The 16,961-nt window shown below is 34.8% G+C and overlaps 1 protein-coding gene and 1 long non-coding RNA gene across 2 annotated transcripts; one reads left to right on the forward strand and one right to left on the reverse strand.

The window, feature by feature from the left end:
- The first annotated feature begins 9,066 nt into the window (after window positions 1–9,066).
- Window positions 9,067–11,685, forward strand: LOC136064699 (uncharacterized). Its single transcript, XR_010626290.1, has 3 exons — window positions 9,067–9,293; window positions 10,695–11,016; window positions 11,111–11,685. It is a non-coding gene; the product is annotated as an uncharacterized LOC136064699 (long non-coding RNA).
- A 2,478-nt stretch (window positions 11,686–14,163) lies between these two features.
- Window positions 14,164–16,590, reverse strand: LOC112005054 (patatin-like protein 2). The gene is made up of 7 exons (XM_024037303.2): window positions 16,360–16,590; window positions 15,963–16,144; window positions 15,493–15,682; window positions 15,199–15,360; window positions 14,796–15,095; window positions 14,520–14,692; window positions 14,164–14,421 (listed from the first exon to the last, which is right to left on the reverse strand). Exons 1-7 carry the CDS (start codon window positions 16,489–16,491, stop codon window positions 14,343–14,345), a joined length of 1,218 nt encoding a protein of 405 aa, XP_023893071.2. The 5' UTR covers window positions 16,492–16,590; the 3' UTR covers window positions 14,164–14,342.
- Between the last annotated feature and the right edge of the window lie 371 nt (window positions 16,591–16,961).

Consider the following 16,961-nt stretch of genomic DNA (forward strand, 5'->3'; position numbering starts at 1 on the left):
TCTGTAAGGGTGGTGAGAGGAAGTTTCTTGAAGAAGACACCTCCTACCTCTGCATTTAATGCTTTGCACCAACCTAATCAGCTACGTTAATGAGGAAATAACCCCTGAACAGCAACATTACATCTAGCAACTCTCTCTACCACCTCCAGAAGGGTCTTGATGGGACAAGTATCCTAAAGGATCACTTGAAGCGTATAGGTGGAGGGCTAGGATGTTAGGGAAGTGACTATAAAAGAGAGGGAACCCCCAAGAAAAGGGGGATGAACAATTTCCAAGAAAAGAGAAACAAGAGAGAGAACTAAGGATTACCTTGTAAAGGGACTTGAGCTTAACTTATTAATAAGAGATTTTTACTCAGATTTGCCCGAGGAGGATATTACCTTCATCTATTGTTCTGAATACATTAATCTATTTCTTTGGATTCAATAGTCTTAGAGTTGGACCTATCTTTATATTGCACTTGAGTTTAAAATCCATTCTCTTAAAAGTTTATTGTTTGGGGCAAGATTTGTAGGAGAAGGCACCACTATTCTTAGTGTGTATATATGTGTTTGTGTGTGATTATAATACATCAACCATTTTTTCAAATAATGGATTTGTTTGATTTGTTAGTAAAATTTTCGTTTTGGAAAGGTGGCCATTGACCACAAATATAGGCGCTATGTGCATGGCCACTTTAAATATTACATTTTTTTGGCGCCAGAATTGTTTTTTATTTATTTTATTTTAATTTTTTTTGGGGAGTTATGACTTATGAATATTTTGAACCAAATATTTCAAATATTAGCTATTAATATAATATTAAAAATTTCAAAGTCCCTGGGGGCCGTGATGTATCCCTGGTCTATTCTTCGTTCCGCCATTTGCTCACATACGGTACAGTAAGTATTGATAGCTCAGGAGAAAATATTAGATCAACTTCTTAAGCTCAATTTTATTCCCATTCTAGTATGTTATATCTGTGGTCATGACAAAATGTAAAAAGACGTTCTGAAGTTTCGTTCAAATCAAATAGACCTCGTATATTCTTATTTTAGTGTTATAAATCTTAGGATATATATCTTAAATAACAAAATTAATCCAAATTTAATAAAAGAAAATTTCAAATTAATATATTTTAAAATGTTAATTTGAAAAACACTCCGGTTATATATATATATATATGTGTGTGTGTGTTTGTATGTATTTATTTATTTATTCATTCGGGTTTGAGATTGATGGCCTTTGATTCTTTTATGTTAATATACATTGATTTTGGAATTATTAATTTTTTTTAACAATAATTAGGATATGTTGCTAATTTCGTAACTTGGATTTCCTCCTCTAGCACCTAAGTACTTTGTATATCAAGATGTGTCAATTAAGTTATAAGGCTTTTGACTAGGTAAATACTCAGAAGATAAATTGAGTGTTTGTTTTCTCGTTCTCCCATAATTGTGAATTTTTATTTTTAATTTAGACTAAAAAGGATTTCTCAATAGTTTGATATGCATCTTTGGTCCATTGCTCCTTGTTGGTGGAGTTTCAATTGATCTGCAACTATGTTTTGGTGTCGTTCTATGCTTAATTGTAATTTTTTTCTTTGTTCCTAATTGGTAAACTTTTGTGATGCTTCTTTTAAGATTCAATTTTAATATTTTAGCTATTAATATGCAATGGTGGTAAGATTCAAAATTTTATTCCTTTAGATTTCCTTCATTTTCTTATTAACCAAGCAAGATTTAGTCTCCTTTTTTTTTTATATAAAAAAATTCAATTCTAATTTTTTTTTTTTATAAATAAATTTAAAATAATTTTATTACATTTTATATTAAAAGGTTATTTTTTAATATTTTTAAATAATCAAGTGGCCACATGTAGTGTGCATGATAATATTTTTGATAATTCAATAGTTGGAGGTGAGGAGATTTGAATGCTAAATGTCTTCATTGGAAAAACTATTTAATGCTAGTTGAGCTATAAGCATAGTAGTCAAGGTAAGGATCCTACGTAGGGTTGATCAGTGAGAGGGTTTTGCAAATCAGATTGTAGGATTGGATCAAGAATCATAAAATTTTACTTTCCATATTTAAAAAAAAAACATAATGAAAAATCATCAGTAGTGATAATATATGTTAAAGAATAAATGTGATACAAATTACTCGTAAGTACTAACTACTTAGTACCAAATTATCAATACATGAATATATGACAAACTTCAAATTCCAAGTTACTTTGTCATTGGCTAACAAAAAGAAAATCATCTCAATTCTAAAGTTACAAAGATTTTGCAAATATTTCAATTGTATTAAGATAATGAGAAATGTGAAGCCCTTCAAAACCTATCACAACTTGATCAATAGGGCTGGACAATCCTAATCTCACCATAGGTGGACATAATTACAAATAATTATAATAACTTTAATAAATGTTGGCTCTGTTGCTTAGAGGCTATATGAACAGTCCTACACCAATCCAAATTGATTCTATGGGGTAAAATCACAAGGACTTTATAGGTCGTCAACTCATCATCACTAGAAGAGCTAGAACCATCAGCACCATCATCATCATCTCCACTAGAAAAGGACCCCTCAACAGGCTCGAGTGAAGGTGAGGGCGCGAAACCACCAAGGCGAGATTGGTGGCGAGCAATGCGACCGATTTTGGTGTTCATCTAACACATCTCATTAGATAGATGACCTAGATGACTACCAAAATCAGCACGCATGTGCTGAAGCTGATCCATGATGTCAGTGAGGGAGACATCTACCCTAGAGGAGGAAGAAGGGGCAAATGAAGAAGAGGGTCAAGGGGTAAGGGCTGCATTTGTTGTCTCTACACGAGGCCGCTTTGCAGCCAACTGCGTTGCACTCTTTTGGATAGACTCCTTGCTAATGGCACCCATGACATGGATGAGAGAAGAGGGAGGAATGGTGACATGCAAGTGTGTGAGGATGCGTGTGATAGTTGAAGGAAAGATGAGCTTATCACGTGTAGCAATGTCTCAATAGCAATCTATCATAGATGCTATCATGTGTGATGGAAAATCTATAGAGAGATCCTCCATGAGAGAAAGAAGGAAACAAGCACGAGACTCGATGATAGTGTTATAGTGTGACCGTGGAGTGAGTACAAAGGTCATCACCATATTAAGGATTCGTGGACCCTTAGCAAGCTTGGTTGTGTTGAAATTTAAGGTAACTCCCCAGAACATGTCATTCTCACAAAATAGTGAGGTCAACTCTTCTCTAGAGATAAAAGAGAGATGCTAATGACTAGGGTAATCCGAATGATCCACCCTAGGGACACATAGCACCTTGGAAATGAGCACCAAGGTAACTATGAGATGTGTTCCTAGGAATATCATAGTAAACCTCGGTACAGAGGTATCGATGGCATGCATGTTGGAGTAAAACTCTTGTATAAACACGTTGGGAGACCTCGATGGTTTCTCAAATAGAGAAACCCATGCCCGAGAGCTAAACGCACCGGATAGAGGAGTGTCTGGAAAGTCAGACAGAATGACCTAGAGTTTTGAATGAATCGCCCAGTTAGAAAATTTCTTAAAGAAGTAATCTCATGCCTTCTCATTACAGAACCGAACAAAATTAGGAGGGAAGGGAGCAGAAGAAGAGGAAGAGGAGGAGGAACCACGTTGTCTTATTGGGTTCTTAGAAGGGACAGAGTTTTTAGGTGCCATGAGAAGGAGACTAAATGAGAAAGAGAGAAGAGAAGCAGAGAACACAACAGGAACATAAAGCATAAGAAAGAAGAAAAAGATGACATGCAATGCATGATAATGCATGAACATGTTATGTGCTAAAGAAATTGCATCATAGGCAAAAACCCAATCCAATCTAACACATTGTATAATTAGTCACACAATCCTAGAATGTACGAAACATTATTATAATGAACATAGAATGCAATGCATGAACATGTGAGATCGTATTAACAAAACCCAACCCCAAAATTTTCATAAAACTCAAAAATCCCAAATTTTCCTAAAACTAAAACTTAGGTCACAAAATGCATGAAATGCATGAGGAAGGAGAAAAGGAAAGTTTTAGAGCACTTACCAAGGGATTGAGGCATGGATTAGGCCGAAGTCTTGGGTGGGAGAAGGTTTATGGTGAAAAGAAAATGTTTGGATTAAGAGAGAAGAGAGAGAGATCGAGATATTTGAGTTTGAGCAAAACTGGGTTGGACCTCAAATATATATATATAGAAAATGCAGCTTGATAGATCACGAAGGTATCAAGCTACTATTAAGAGGCTTGAAAGAGAGTTTTCAAGGAAGAGAAGCAACACAAGATGAAAGCAAAAAAGATAGACACCAAAACAAGCAATCAAAGAGCATGTTAAGCATAAAAACACATCCACAACTCTAGATGCAAAGCATTCCTAGATCAAAAGCACATTAAACAAGTCTAACCTAATTTTGTTGCAAAAACATATTTAGACAGTATAGAGAGCATATACTACCACATGTATCCCTTATGATGGCCAAATCACATTGTACTTATACAATAGTATCAAGAGTATGTGTGTTGTGTGTGAAACTATTGCAAGAGACCATAAGTAAATCATTATATGAAAAGTAATGATATAGGAGGATCAAATATATTTACACACAATCATAACTGTTTGATGGGGACTATCACGTTCGAGGTACATCATATAACTCCCACATCTCCTAGAAACATGCTTGCAACCATATTGAAAGCATTTTGATTCTTTTTGCTTTCATGTTCTTTGCATATTTTTCTTTTAAGCATATCATGTATTAGCATATAGGAGAGAGAAAAGAAATTACCCAATTATGTAAGTTGAACATCCTAATTTTGCTGTGCAAGTGCTACACCTTACCGAGCACGGCTTTTATGAATTGCACACAGATATTTTATGATTGACAAGTTTTAGTGGTGAAATGGTTATTTATGCCTTTCTCTTAGGATTTTCTAATCATTCAAGCCAAAAAGAGTGATTTAAGATATGAAAGATAAGAGATCAACCAAATCATACAAATCACATAAAAGAGCCACAAAGCTCACATTTCTTAGTTGTACATGAAGATGCTCATCTAAGCTACAGGTGATACAAAGTTGAGAAACTTTGTTTCAAAGGTCATCCAAGGTACAGAAGTACCAATACACACACACACACACATACACTATTTTTGTATTTTCTGATTTTTTGTCTTTTTTTATTTTTTTTATTAAAAATAGCTTGAAACAAAACAAGGACAAAAAAAAAATCAAACAAATCATCAAAACTAGATTGATTCAAACCATAACACAAACCATGGAAAAGATCAGAAAAGTGAAGGAATCACTTGAAATCTTTTTCCTTCCTGATGGGAGACCTAGACGGGGATCATTTCTTTTGCATGAACCTTTGTTCAGATGGATAAGGAGGAGAGTTGAAACCATTGAAGTTTGAGAGAAGCATGACTGCCTTAAGAAGTTCTCCAAGAGGGGCTAAAGAAAGATGGAGTTGATTTTGGTTCCCCATAGATGACACACTATTTTTTTGTTGAGTGGCTAACCACTTATAGCAATTTGGACGAGTGGGGCTTCCTTGGAAGAGACTTCTTATTGGTGGAGCGATGATTATTCTACTTAGTCTCTTTCTTACCAACCTTAGGGGGTGCTCTTAGAATGGATTTTTCCTTATCACTTTTATCCTCACTCATATTTTCAGTTTTAGGATTAATTACCTGAAAGTTATCATTATTAGTAGAGGGAACAAAAATAACTCTATTTAAAGCATTAGAAGAGGTATGACAAGAGGAGAGAGAATTATCATACTCGAGACCTGTTTTGTCGAATGCAGATTTCTGGAAGTTCAGCATTTCATCCAGCTTAGCACTTGAAGTCCATTCCAATTGTGCTCTTACCTAAAAGAGTTTAGCATCCAGTTTCTTGGTCTTTTTAACAAGAAGGTTGTTCTAAAATCTCAATGCTCCAATTGTTTAATTAGCTTCATCAACCTTGGTGGAGAGTTCCTCACGTTCCAACTCCACTTCACTAAGCTTTCTCGTAGCCAACTTGTAGAGCTTCTCATGCTTCTTAAATACCTTGTACAACTTAGTGTATGTAGTGTGGATGTCATCCTGGTCATCCATCTTCTCAAACTTTGATTCTATGAGCTCTTCTTCCTCATCAATTTGGTTTACTGCTTCCTCAGGGGACTTAATAGTGGCTGTGAAAGCACTCACTATCCTATCTTGGTCACTTTCATCAAAATTAGCTTCTAATTCTGTATCACTCAAGGTGGTAGCTAGGGCTTTGCTCTTTCCAATGGATTTGAGGTAAGTTGGACATTCTTGCTTCATGTGTCTATACCCTTGACATCTATAGCAATTAGGCCCAGAAGGAACACTGTTGCCTTGACCAACATCCTTGAATTCTCTCTTGCCTTTGTCTTAGGACTTGAATTGAGAGAATGTAAATGGTTTGCGATCCTTATCACCTCCTTTGACATTCACATTTTTTATAAACTTCTTGAATTGTCTAGTGATATAAGATTTTAGCTTAGTATCCTCATCTTTAGATGACTCATCGTTATCATCATTCTTAATATTCAGGGCCATGTTCTTGCCTTTGCTATCCTTGCCAACCCTAGTTCATAGGTTTGCAAGTTCCTGATTAGCTCTGTCAAAGGAATAGAGTCAAGATCCTTTGATTCTTCTATGGAAGTGATCTTGGCATGGAATCTTTCCAGAAGCGATCTAAGGATCTTCCTGACAATCTTGGTCTTTGGAATCTGTTCTCCAAGATTAAAGGCTGAATTCACTATGTCCTTAAGCTTGAATGACTCGTCCTTATCCATCCTTATTTCCTCAAAACTGGTAGTGAGCCTTTGGTGCTTGGAGTTTTTAATAGCTTCTGTGCCCTCGTAGGTATTCTGAAGAATAGTCTATGCTTCCTTCACATTCTCAGTCGAAGAGATCTTCTTGAATTCTTCATTGGTTATAGCATTAAACAGAACATTCTGCGCTCTATTGTTAAAATTTGCAGCTTTGATATTAGTATCATCTCACTTTGCTAGTAGCTCTTCAGGTTTCTCCTAACCTACTTCAACTGCAAGCCATACTTTCTCATCTAAAGATTGCAAAAAGGCTTTCATGCATACTTTCCAGTATGCGTAGTTAGTTCCATCAAATAAAAGAGGAATAATCAAGGATTGCCCATGATCCATAATAGCAGGGGTCAATGGATCACACAACAAAGATTAAAGCCTAATTAGAATGTACCCACTTTAATACCACTTGTTGGGTTAAGATAGCTTGACCTTGGTTAATTAATTCAATTACCCAAGTTGATTAAGTAGGTTCAAATTGCATGCAAATCTTGAAGGCACCAACAAATTATCAAATAAACTAAATGCAATGGAAAATAAATTTGACATAGTGATTTGTTGACAAATAGGGAAAGCCTCGCAATGTAAAAGCCCCACAGGTGATTTTATGGTCATTACTCCCAAAAAACCACTAGTCAACAACAAGCGGTTACAAGTATAAGGAATCTTACCAACTACCCTGGCTTATCCTGAAATACCAACTTACAGTTGAACCTTCGCTCCAATACCTAATTAGACTTGATCTTATAGTAGCCTTCTTTCCAATTTGTGACTAACCCTTTACACAGATCACAGTACATGACTAAATCCAGTAACTTGAACAAATGTTGTTAGTTGCAAAGTTCTTTACTTCATTAATAATGAAGATCTGGAAGCACTTGTTTACAAAACCCTATGGCATACAAATGTATTAGCTTCTCACAGAGAAAATAAATTTCTTGGTCTTTGTTTTGGTATATGACATCATTTAAAATAAGCCTTATATATGTCTAGGGTTGTGAAAAAAGAAACTCTAAACAAATCCAAAAGCCTGGGCTAAAATTCAAATATTAAAAACTAAAAATCGTAGTTCTTGATAGATCGAGCTGCTATCGAGTTTCATATTAAGTCTCGATAGTAGGTATTTGTCGAGATATCTGTCGAGACTTAATGAACAACTTTTATTCACTTGTTTCTTGGATCAATCTTCATGTATTTAATACTTGACTTGAAAAACATGTTTTTTGAAGTATAAAACCCATCTTAGATCTACCCAATTACAAATAAAGTAGATTTTGTCAAAGGATTACCCAATTACAAAATATATGGCCGTAACAATGTCCTAGATTGATATTAAATAAGTTGATTATGTGTTGGTGGTTGTGTGCTAATTCTTATATCGGATATATAATGGGTTGATCTACATATATAAAAAAACTATAAGGAGTCTCAATTGTGATTAAATTAATTCTTTTGACATATAGCGTGGATACAATGAGTACTCTTTTTTAAGTCGTTACATAGTAACTCACTTTTACAACAAAGAGAACTTAGCTAGAATCCACTAGGAAAGAAGCGTGAATCCACAAGTTGAATAGAGAAATTTTGAAATAGTCAACTTTTGTTTTTGTTTCTTTTTTTTTTCTTTTCTTTTTATAATTCTGAAATAATCAACTTAGGTCAAAGGTCTATATCTTTATATATATTCCCAAGTCATCGTACCATAACATGGAAACAAAAATCAAATCTTACCTAAATGAAGTTAAAATCTCCTGAAGTATAAAAAATCAAATCTCACCTAAATAAAGTTAAAATCTCCTAAAATATAAAAAATCAAATCTCACCTAAATAAAGTTAAAATCTCTTTAAGTATAAAAATCAAATCTCACCTAAATAAAATTAAAATCTCCTGAAGTATTAGAGCCCGTTTGGATGAGTGCAATTTTGGATCATATCACTCAGTTTTCATAACTGAGTTCTCAAAACATGTGGATCCCACAAAAAATTTTTGTGTTTGGCTTGATTTTCAACCCTTGTTTCCATCACTCAAAACTCAAAATTTTGAGTTAGCGTGATGGAAACAAGAAATATGCTCCGGGTGTTTTCAAAAATTGAGATAGGAAACTCAGTGGCACCAACGTAAATATAAGGACTTTTTGGAGCCCATAAATTGTGTGTTGTCATGTCAGTTTAGAAACCATGTGATGTTACCATTGCAAATTTAGGCGAAGACCATTTCTCACTTCCCTCAAAATATTTTAGCCAAAAATTTCCCTCTTTCTCACTTCCCTCTCTCCGTTTTCTCTCACATTTCATCTACTCCATCAAATCTCGGCCTCTAGCGATCTAAACCGAAGCACGAAACCCAGCGGATATCTCTACATTAGAATTGGAACTGGAATAGCAAGTTAGAGCTCTGTCCGTTGCAAAAACCATTTGAAGTCATTCTGTGATCCTCTCCCAAGTGCAGTGTATATCTCTATCTCCCCTCCATTGTCTACGACCATTGTCTATGACCATTGTATGATTTGGGCATTGTGGTATAATTTTTGTTTTATTGATTTTTGCCCACAGGTATTGGTGTGTGTGTTGAAGTGGGTTTTTCTCCATGGACTCATCTTCGACCTTTCTTTCTTTCTTTTTATAATTTCTATTTTATTGATCTATACTTGGGTCTTTCTTTTCATTATTTGTGTTTAATTGAAGTGGGTCTTACTTTCTTTCTTGTGGTATGAAATTGCATGTAAGAAATAGTAGAGTATAGACCTTTTGGGTCTTGAATTTATGTGACCCATGTGTTTAATTGATGAACTGAAATTGCCATTTGTTTATATCAAATTTCCATTTGTTTAATTTATTTTCCTGCCTTTTGAGATTCTTTCATCATCTACAACAAATAAGATATCATGGCTATGGTTCAGTGGAAATATAAGGACTTAATTATATACACAAGGCTTACAGCCCTTCCTTCCAATTAGATTCCATAGATTTCATTGCTACTCCATTGCTTTTGGTTTTCCATAGTTCCACTTGACCAACATTTCTATGTATATACAAATAGATTCCATAGGGAGGAGTATGTTGAATAGATATAACTCAGCACAAGACTTAGAGCAGAACATTTTAAGTATAGGGCATATATGCTTTTGTTGAACATGATTTGATGATACTGAGTTCTATTACCTACTTAGAGAAACTATGATTTGTAATGTTAACTTGTTTCTTTACTAACCATATAAATATTGGAATAAGAAATGGAATTCATTAACCTTCAAAATGGATGATCTTTGAACTTTGTTCACTGAGTTGTTGGCTCATTGTTGGATTCAGATATGCTTTAGTGCTTGAATTCACGTTGTGCAATTCAAAACTTAATTGAACAAGCTCTTTGCTAAGCTTAAAGCTAGTATTACTCGTAATGCATGTGCAAGATGAATTCACATATCCAAATGACTTTATGCTCAATTGGATAAAAGTTTCAAATCTACAGTTCAATATCATAAAGGCATCATTAGGATAAATATTATCTTCCTTAGCACTCTACTTGGACAGCCTCAAGCTTAATTAGTGGAGCAAATACATTTTGACACTGCAAAAGAAAGGTAATACAGTTAATGTAATTACTTGCTCTATGTGAAAATCTGCAGGAAAATAAACTCAAATCAGTCCAACTTATATATCTATCCTTGCATATCCTGTGTTTATTTAGGTAGGAATGAAAATCATTTATCAAAAAAGAATTAAGAAATGAAATCTTCAGTAAAATACTATTTGGGTTCCTCTTCCAATAGAAATGAATTGGCCAATTCATAGAACTATATATATATATATATATTAACATCTTTACAATTGTGTTGGGATATTTGTATTAGATGGCATATGAATCTCAAAATGCTGACAACAAAATGTGGCCTCCCTACATTGAAAAAATCTTCATTGACATTATGGTGGATGAACAACAAAAGGGGAATATGAAACATGGTATTTTTAAGGCTCCAACTTGGCTATCAATTACGAATGCCCTAAATGAGAAAACGGGGAAGAGTTTGAGCCATAAGCAGGTGATTCAAAAGCATAATAGGCTTTGGCAAAGACAGAGAAAGTGGAGCCAACTTTTGAGCCATAGCAGGTTGGGGTGAGATGAGACAACCCAAATGGTTACTGCTTCTGAGGAGATGTGCGCATGTGGCTGCAGTATGTTATATTTAATACCCTAATTCCTTGGTAAAATGTTCGTAATTTTCTATTTTGTATTAGTATGATTTTGATGTACATCTTGTCATTTCAGGCTGATCCTAAAGCAAATGTATTACGGAAGAGTGGATGTCCTAGCTATGACAAACTATGGCAATTGTTTGGCCTTAATGCTGCAACTGGTGCCATTCAAATTTCATCAAACACACCAGCCCCTGATAGTGATGAAGAGCGCGCCCTAGAGGAGGAAATTTCTAGTTGGGTAGTGATGATTGCTACAATCCTGACATGGAGGGCATAACCCAAGATGATCCCCTTGCTACGGAGCAAACCCAACGTGCGGACAAACATCCCATTGAAGAGCCTACTGGCAATGGGAAGAAGGTTGCCAAGAAAGAGGATAGGGTTAGTGACAAGACCATTGCTTTTCAAGAGTACACTGCGTTAGCAAGGGAACATTTTAACAAGAAAAAGGGTAAGTCTATGGGTAGCTCCGAGCATGTTGCTCAATCTACTTGTGGTGGCGATCCTTGCTCCCTTGGGAGGGCTTTAGAGGTGCTAAACTAGTATGATGATCTTGATGATGATACCTATATTAACATCTTCGAGGTTCTCCAAAAACAAGAATACTTGAAACATTTTATACAAACAGTCTATAAAATCAATGACCAATACAATCTATACAAACATTCTATACAAGCATGAATAAAGCAATCCAAATCTACAGTAATAGGTTCTCCAATCAAATCGGGCTTACATAAATAGAGAGCCATACGATTATTATAATGTTTTCTCTAACTAAAAACTTCTTAATAAATATAAATAACTGCTGTCTTTGTCTACTAGCTTTTCTATCCAAAAATCAAATTCAAAAAAACTCTATACCAGATAGCAATAATATGACACAACAAAACAATGTCAATTATGTTACTTAGTGTGCGTTTGGATACCGTTTATTTTGATGAAAACAGAAATATATATATATATATATTGGTTACTGTTCATTAATGAAATCACTATTCATTGGCCTGTCAAGAGGTGCCGGACTTTAAAAAAAAAAAAAAGGCCCAAAAATGCAAATGCTCTGGCCGTGGACGCAACCCAAATAGGGCTTTAGTCTATGTCACATAGCCACTTAGTCCCACTTGAAAAGGGATGTAACCATCCATTGTAAAAGATGCCACAACTTACAACAAAGAAGCAAAGCAATTTGAATGCTCCATGGGAATGACATTACCATAAAGCCTGTCCTACAGAGGTAGTAAACAAGATTGGCACACACCAGCTGTTGTGCAATAGTACTCAATAGTTGAAGTCACTGGATCTAAATCCTACATTTTAAAAAATTTCCATGTTAAAGTCTATACAATCTAGAAGAAGAAAATAATTGTAATCCTTGAAAACCCAAATTGCAATTTATTAAGATTTTCACTCATAGATGAACATTATAGAATAATCATTCAAGAAATTCTTAGTGCTCAGTGCTTGAGGACCTCTTTGGTTGTTTTACATTTCATCCTCCATTCCTTAATTAGTGATCCTCCAATCCAAACCTCATAGTAGCCACAACCATGCCATTGTCAAATCCAATCACAATTGACCTACCAGTACACCCTGACCCAGAAGAATTTCCAAAACACAATTACCAGATTCAGCAATCCACACATCCACTCATATACATGATTTTGCTAATTGTTAATGTTAATTTCAGAAATTCAATTCAATTCAATTCAATTTAAAGACCCGGAATTGGATTTAATAGGTGATATAGAAACACAAAATCCTATAACTAATCCAAGTAGATATTTTAGTTAAAAACAGAAGACAACAAACAAAACTCAAAATTTAGCTTCAGTAACCAATTAGGTATGTCAATATATATATATATATATAACTATACTTTCTTTTTTCCTTTTTTGTTAGGGATAAAATTTTACACGAACTGAACTTATGTGATTTCTCTAATGACAAGCTTACCAATGTTTAACAGATTACTCAAATGCAGGACTTCAATTTTCCCAAACATACTACTTAATCAACTAGATACAGTTTTGAGCTATCTCAAATCAGATCGAAACAGAGAAGGGGAGACAAAGAGACGGAGCAAAGAGCGCCAGAGAAAAATACCTGGTTTGTGAGGCAAGAGGTGAGATGTGAGTGCAGAACATGGTGACTCAGTGGGAGAAGTAAAGAAGAAGATGGGCTTCCACAGTGACTCAGTGGGAGTAGTAAAGCAGAAGAAGATTTTTTGTTAATGAGACGCGGGTAGCAACAATAGGCAACACTGGGTAGTGTCAGTAGGTGGGGTCCACTTTTTTGGCAAAAAGTTGTAGAGATATGTGACTGAGTTATGAGTCCAAACAGGTGTTTTGCAGTTTTTGAGTGAATGTGAGATTTGAATAGTGAATTATGAGTTTTGGGTTTAAGTTATGAGTTTTGAAAACTGAGTTATGAAAACTCAGCTATCTCTAAACTAAACGGGCCCTTATTTTCTAAAAATAACGAAGTCTATTCTTAAGTTATGCTTCACCAAAATCAAGAAAAGAATACCCCCTATCCAGTTTACAAGGTATTATACAAGATGTTAAGTACATGCGTAAACAACTATGCGACTATGTCTTTCATCAATGCAGTTGCTCACGATCACGCTTTTGCCAAAAAAGCAATTGAAGTAGTTGATTTCAGTGTGTACATAGAATCAGCCCACGAGAACTTTGAATGTATTCTTGCTGCTAATGCAATTTAGTCTTTCATTAATAAAATTTAATTCTTGATTCTAAAAAAAAAAAAAGAAAACAAAAAACAAAGAAAAGAATAATTATGTTGATTCTCATGTGACTAACCCTAAGCTCATTGGTTATACTTTCCCAAAATTCCCACATCACTTGTCCCACATTAAAAAGTGACAGTCACTGTCGAATCAAGATAGGGAATTGGTGAATAGTACAATTCTATTGTGTTGGAGATGACACTGTCGGAAATTTGACCACAACAATTTTTCAAGTCTTTCAAGGCATCCTCCTGTAGTTTGATGGAACAAATATATTTTAAAAGAAAACCAAATTCGCATTGTTTATATGTTTTCTTGAATTTCATCAAAACGAAGCTAGCTGCTTATTTTTTTATTTTATTGACCGCAGCACAAAATTACAAGGAATTGCCTACATCTTTGTTAGCATGATTATTCCATTGGGGATTTCATACAATAAAACAAACATTTAAAAGAATTAAATGGTGGATTTTTTTGCTTCCACCTCAATATTACAAGTTACAACTTTTTCTACAACACCAATGAAAGAATTCACTTTTTTTTTTTTTTTTTAATATCAATTGGACTTTGCAGCATGTCCATGAGGAGTCCTAGTTTCACGAAGCCGCTTCTCTTCGGAGAGTAGTTTTGCGAACCTGCAAGAACATATATATGTTTTTATTAGACTAACATGATAACGAAGCAGAACTTACTACACAAATTGTTAGAAGTTAAATATTTGTTTGATTTGTACCTTTTGAGAGCCTCTTCATTACTTTCTTCACTCGTTGGCTCAAAAAGGCCTGTGTCCAAATTCACCCTAGAAACTTGTTTCTTCAACAGTCCTTCGCCAACCTTCACAAGATCGTCCAAATTTTTCTTTGTGGCTTTATCCACAGAAGTAACATCCCCACTTAGCGTGTCATCCTGAAATTAGTGGTAGCGAAGAAAAGTTGAACAAAAGGCTCTTGAATTATTTTATTGTAATGATATTCTTGAATGTAAAAATGGGCATGAATTATATTATTACCTGAATCCGAAGGTAGCTTTTCTCTGAATGAAGGGCTTGGAAAACTACAGAATTGTGTACATCAACCATATCGGCACTTGCTTGCGTAAATATATCAACTATAGGAGTGGAACCACCGCTTGTTAACCAACTCAAAATACCCCACTTAGCTGCCTCATGTGCATCATATTTCTTTTCAGCTTTGGAAGATCCAGTTCCTAATGATATAACCAGAAACCTTCCATAGTCCATTGGTTTGATGGGGAAGTCAGGACTTCCTCTGATAACCTCTTTTGTTACTTCACCAATTGCAACTAAAGCCTAGAAATGCACAAATTTGTAAGTTAATCTACTAAAGAAAAAATAGATGTTTAAGTTTAATTTTTTAGGGTACGATATCAAATTAATTTTTATTTATACATACCGGATTATTTGCAGCAACTCCTCCATCAATAAGGTTAAATTCTCTCACTTTTCCATCCGCATCTTTGGTTTCAAAGTAATGAGCAGGAAGATAAGTTGGTGCAGCTGAGGTTGCAATGCATATGTCTGAGACTAAAGCATCTAAGCTTGGGTTTTTCTTCACCTGGTGCAATTGAAAATTATTAGAATTCAGCTCCATCATCTCTAATCACTTATTTACAAGTGATCAACATTGTAATTTCACTTGGGATAAAAAAGATAGGAAGGTAAATTTAAAAAAGAGAAGAAGTTAAACCTCAAAGCTGGAGAAGATAGTTGGCTGGAGTCGCTTGATGTCAAATGTTGTGATGACAACATTCGTCAACGTCTGGTGCAATCTTGTGTTTCCAAGTTTTTCCTTGACAAGGCTATGTAGATACTTGCCATTGTATTTTGGCCCGGATAGAGCTTTTATTATCTTTGTAGTTTGAGGAAACAACGGGAAACTGTAATTTGAAAATGTGAGAGCATGTTAATAAATAAAACAATGGTACCTGGTTAATAAGAAAATAAGATACTTGTACACTATTTGTTTGGTATTGCCTTTTAACTTTTTAACTTATTTGTTTATATACAAAATTTTAAAACGTTACTTTTTAAAATACTATACTTTGACGTACTTTCACTAAATAAACACAAACTTTTATTAAAATTTTACATCCATAGACATTTATTAATTAACGAGATTTTGATCTCATCGAACTCAATATATATAGTAAGTGTTACCTATTTTGTGGAAAAATTTTTGGACAGTTGTTTAGGTAGAAGTCCTTGATATCCTTGGCGGCATACAAGGGTCGGTTCTTTTCATTTGGGCTAGCCAGCATGGCAGTCACAAGACCACCTGTGCTTGTTCCTGCAATCACATCAAAATAATCTGCAATTCTTGCATCTTCACCATCTAGCTTCTGCATCATATCCAAACAATTTATAAGTACTCAATATATACTGAGTGATTACAACGATATAAATGAATGAAAATATTGAATTTTTTTTTAATATGAAAGTGAAGAGCAAGCTGGTTATAGTTCTCATTGATATAAATCTGTAATGTGCCCTACAAAGTGCACTTTGAACAGCTGTGATTTCTCATGGAAACATATGAGGCTAAATTATATTCTACCTGAAGCTCAGATTCTAAAAAACTAAGGATAACTCCAGGAATAACTCCTCTAATTCCACCTCCATCAATGCTGAGAACAGTTATTAGGTTTCCATAAGTAGGGGGCTGTAGGGCTAAACTTGTTGCTTCCATGGAGAATTAACTAAGGTATACTTAAAGAGAGATTTTTTGAGAGCCTTTGGGAGAAAATTTGAACCTTTAAGAGCCTTTGAATTAGGGTTCTGTGAACTTGATTTCAAATTGTCATAAGTTTGGGACGTATTTATAGACTCATTTCAAGTTTCAACCATGCATTTCATGGATCATCACGCCCTTGAAAATGTCAATGGATAAACACGCTTCAATGTTGACCCAATTGTACCATCTTGGGTAAGATTGTACAAGTTGGACTACTATAGCCGGGTAGCCTAGTCGTAAACTAGGTTAACAATTAATGGAAAAAGAATTCATATAAATTCAAATGTTACCTACCTTGGATATTGGCACAGAATTGGTCTCCCATCAGTTGGTTGGTCTCCCTTCAGTTGGCCATGGACACTGTTAGAATTGTAGGTGAGACCAGAAGAATTGTAGGTATGACTGATAGGTGAAAACACACAGAC

The sequence above is a fragment of the Quercus suber genome, unplaced genomic scaffold (assembly GCF_002906115.3).
Source record: "Quercus suber isolate HL8 unplaced genomic scaffold, Cork oak 2.0 scaffold_740, whole genome shotgun sequence".
NCBI lineage: Eukaryota > Viridiplantae > Streptophyta > Magnoliopsida > Fagales > Fagaceae > Quercus > Quercus suber.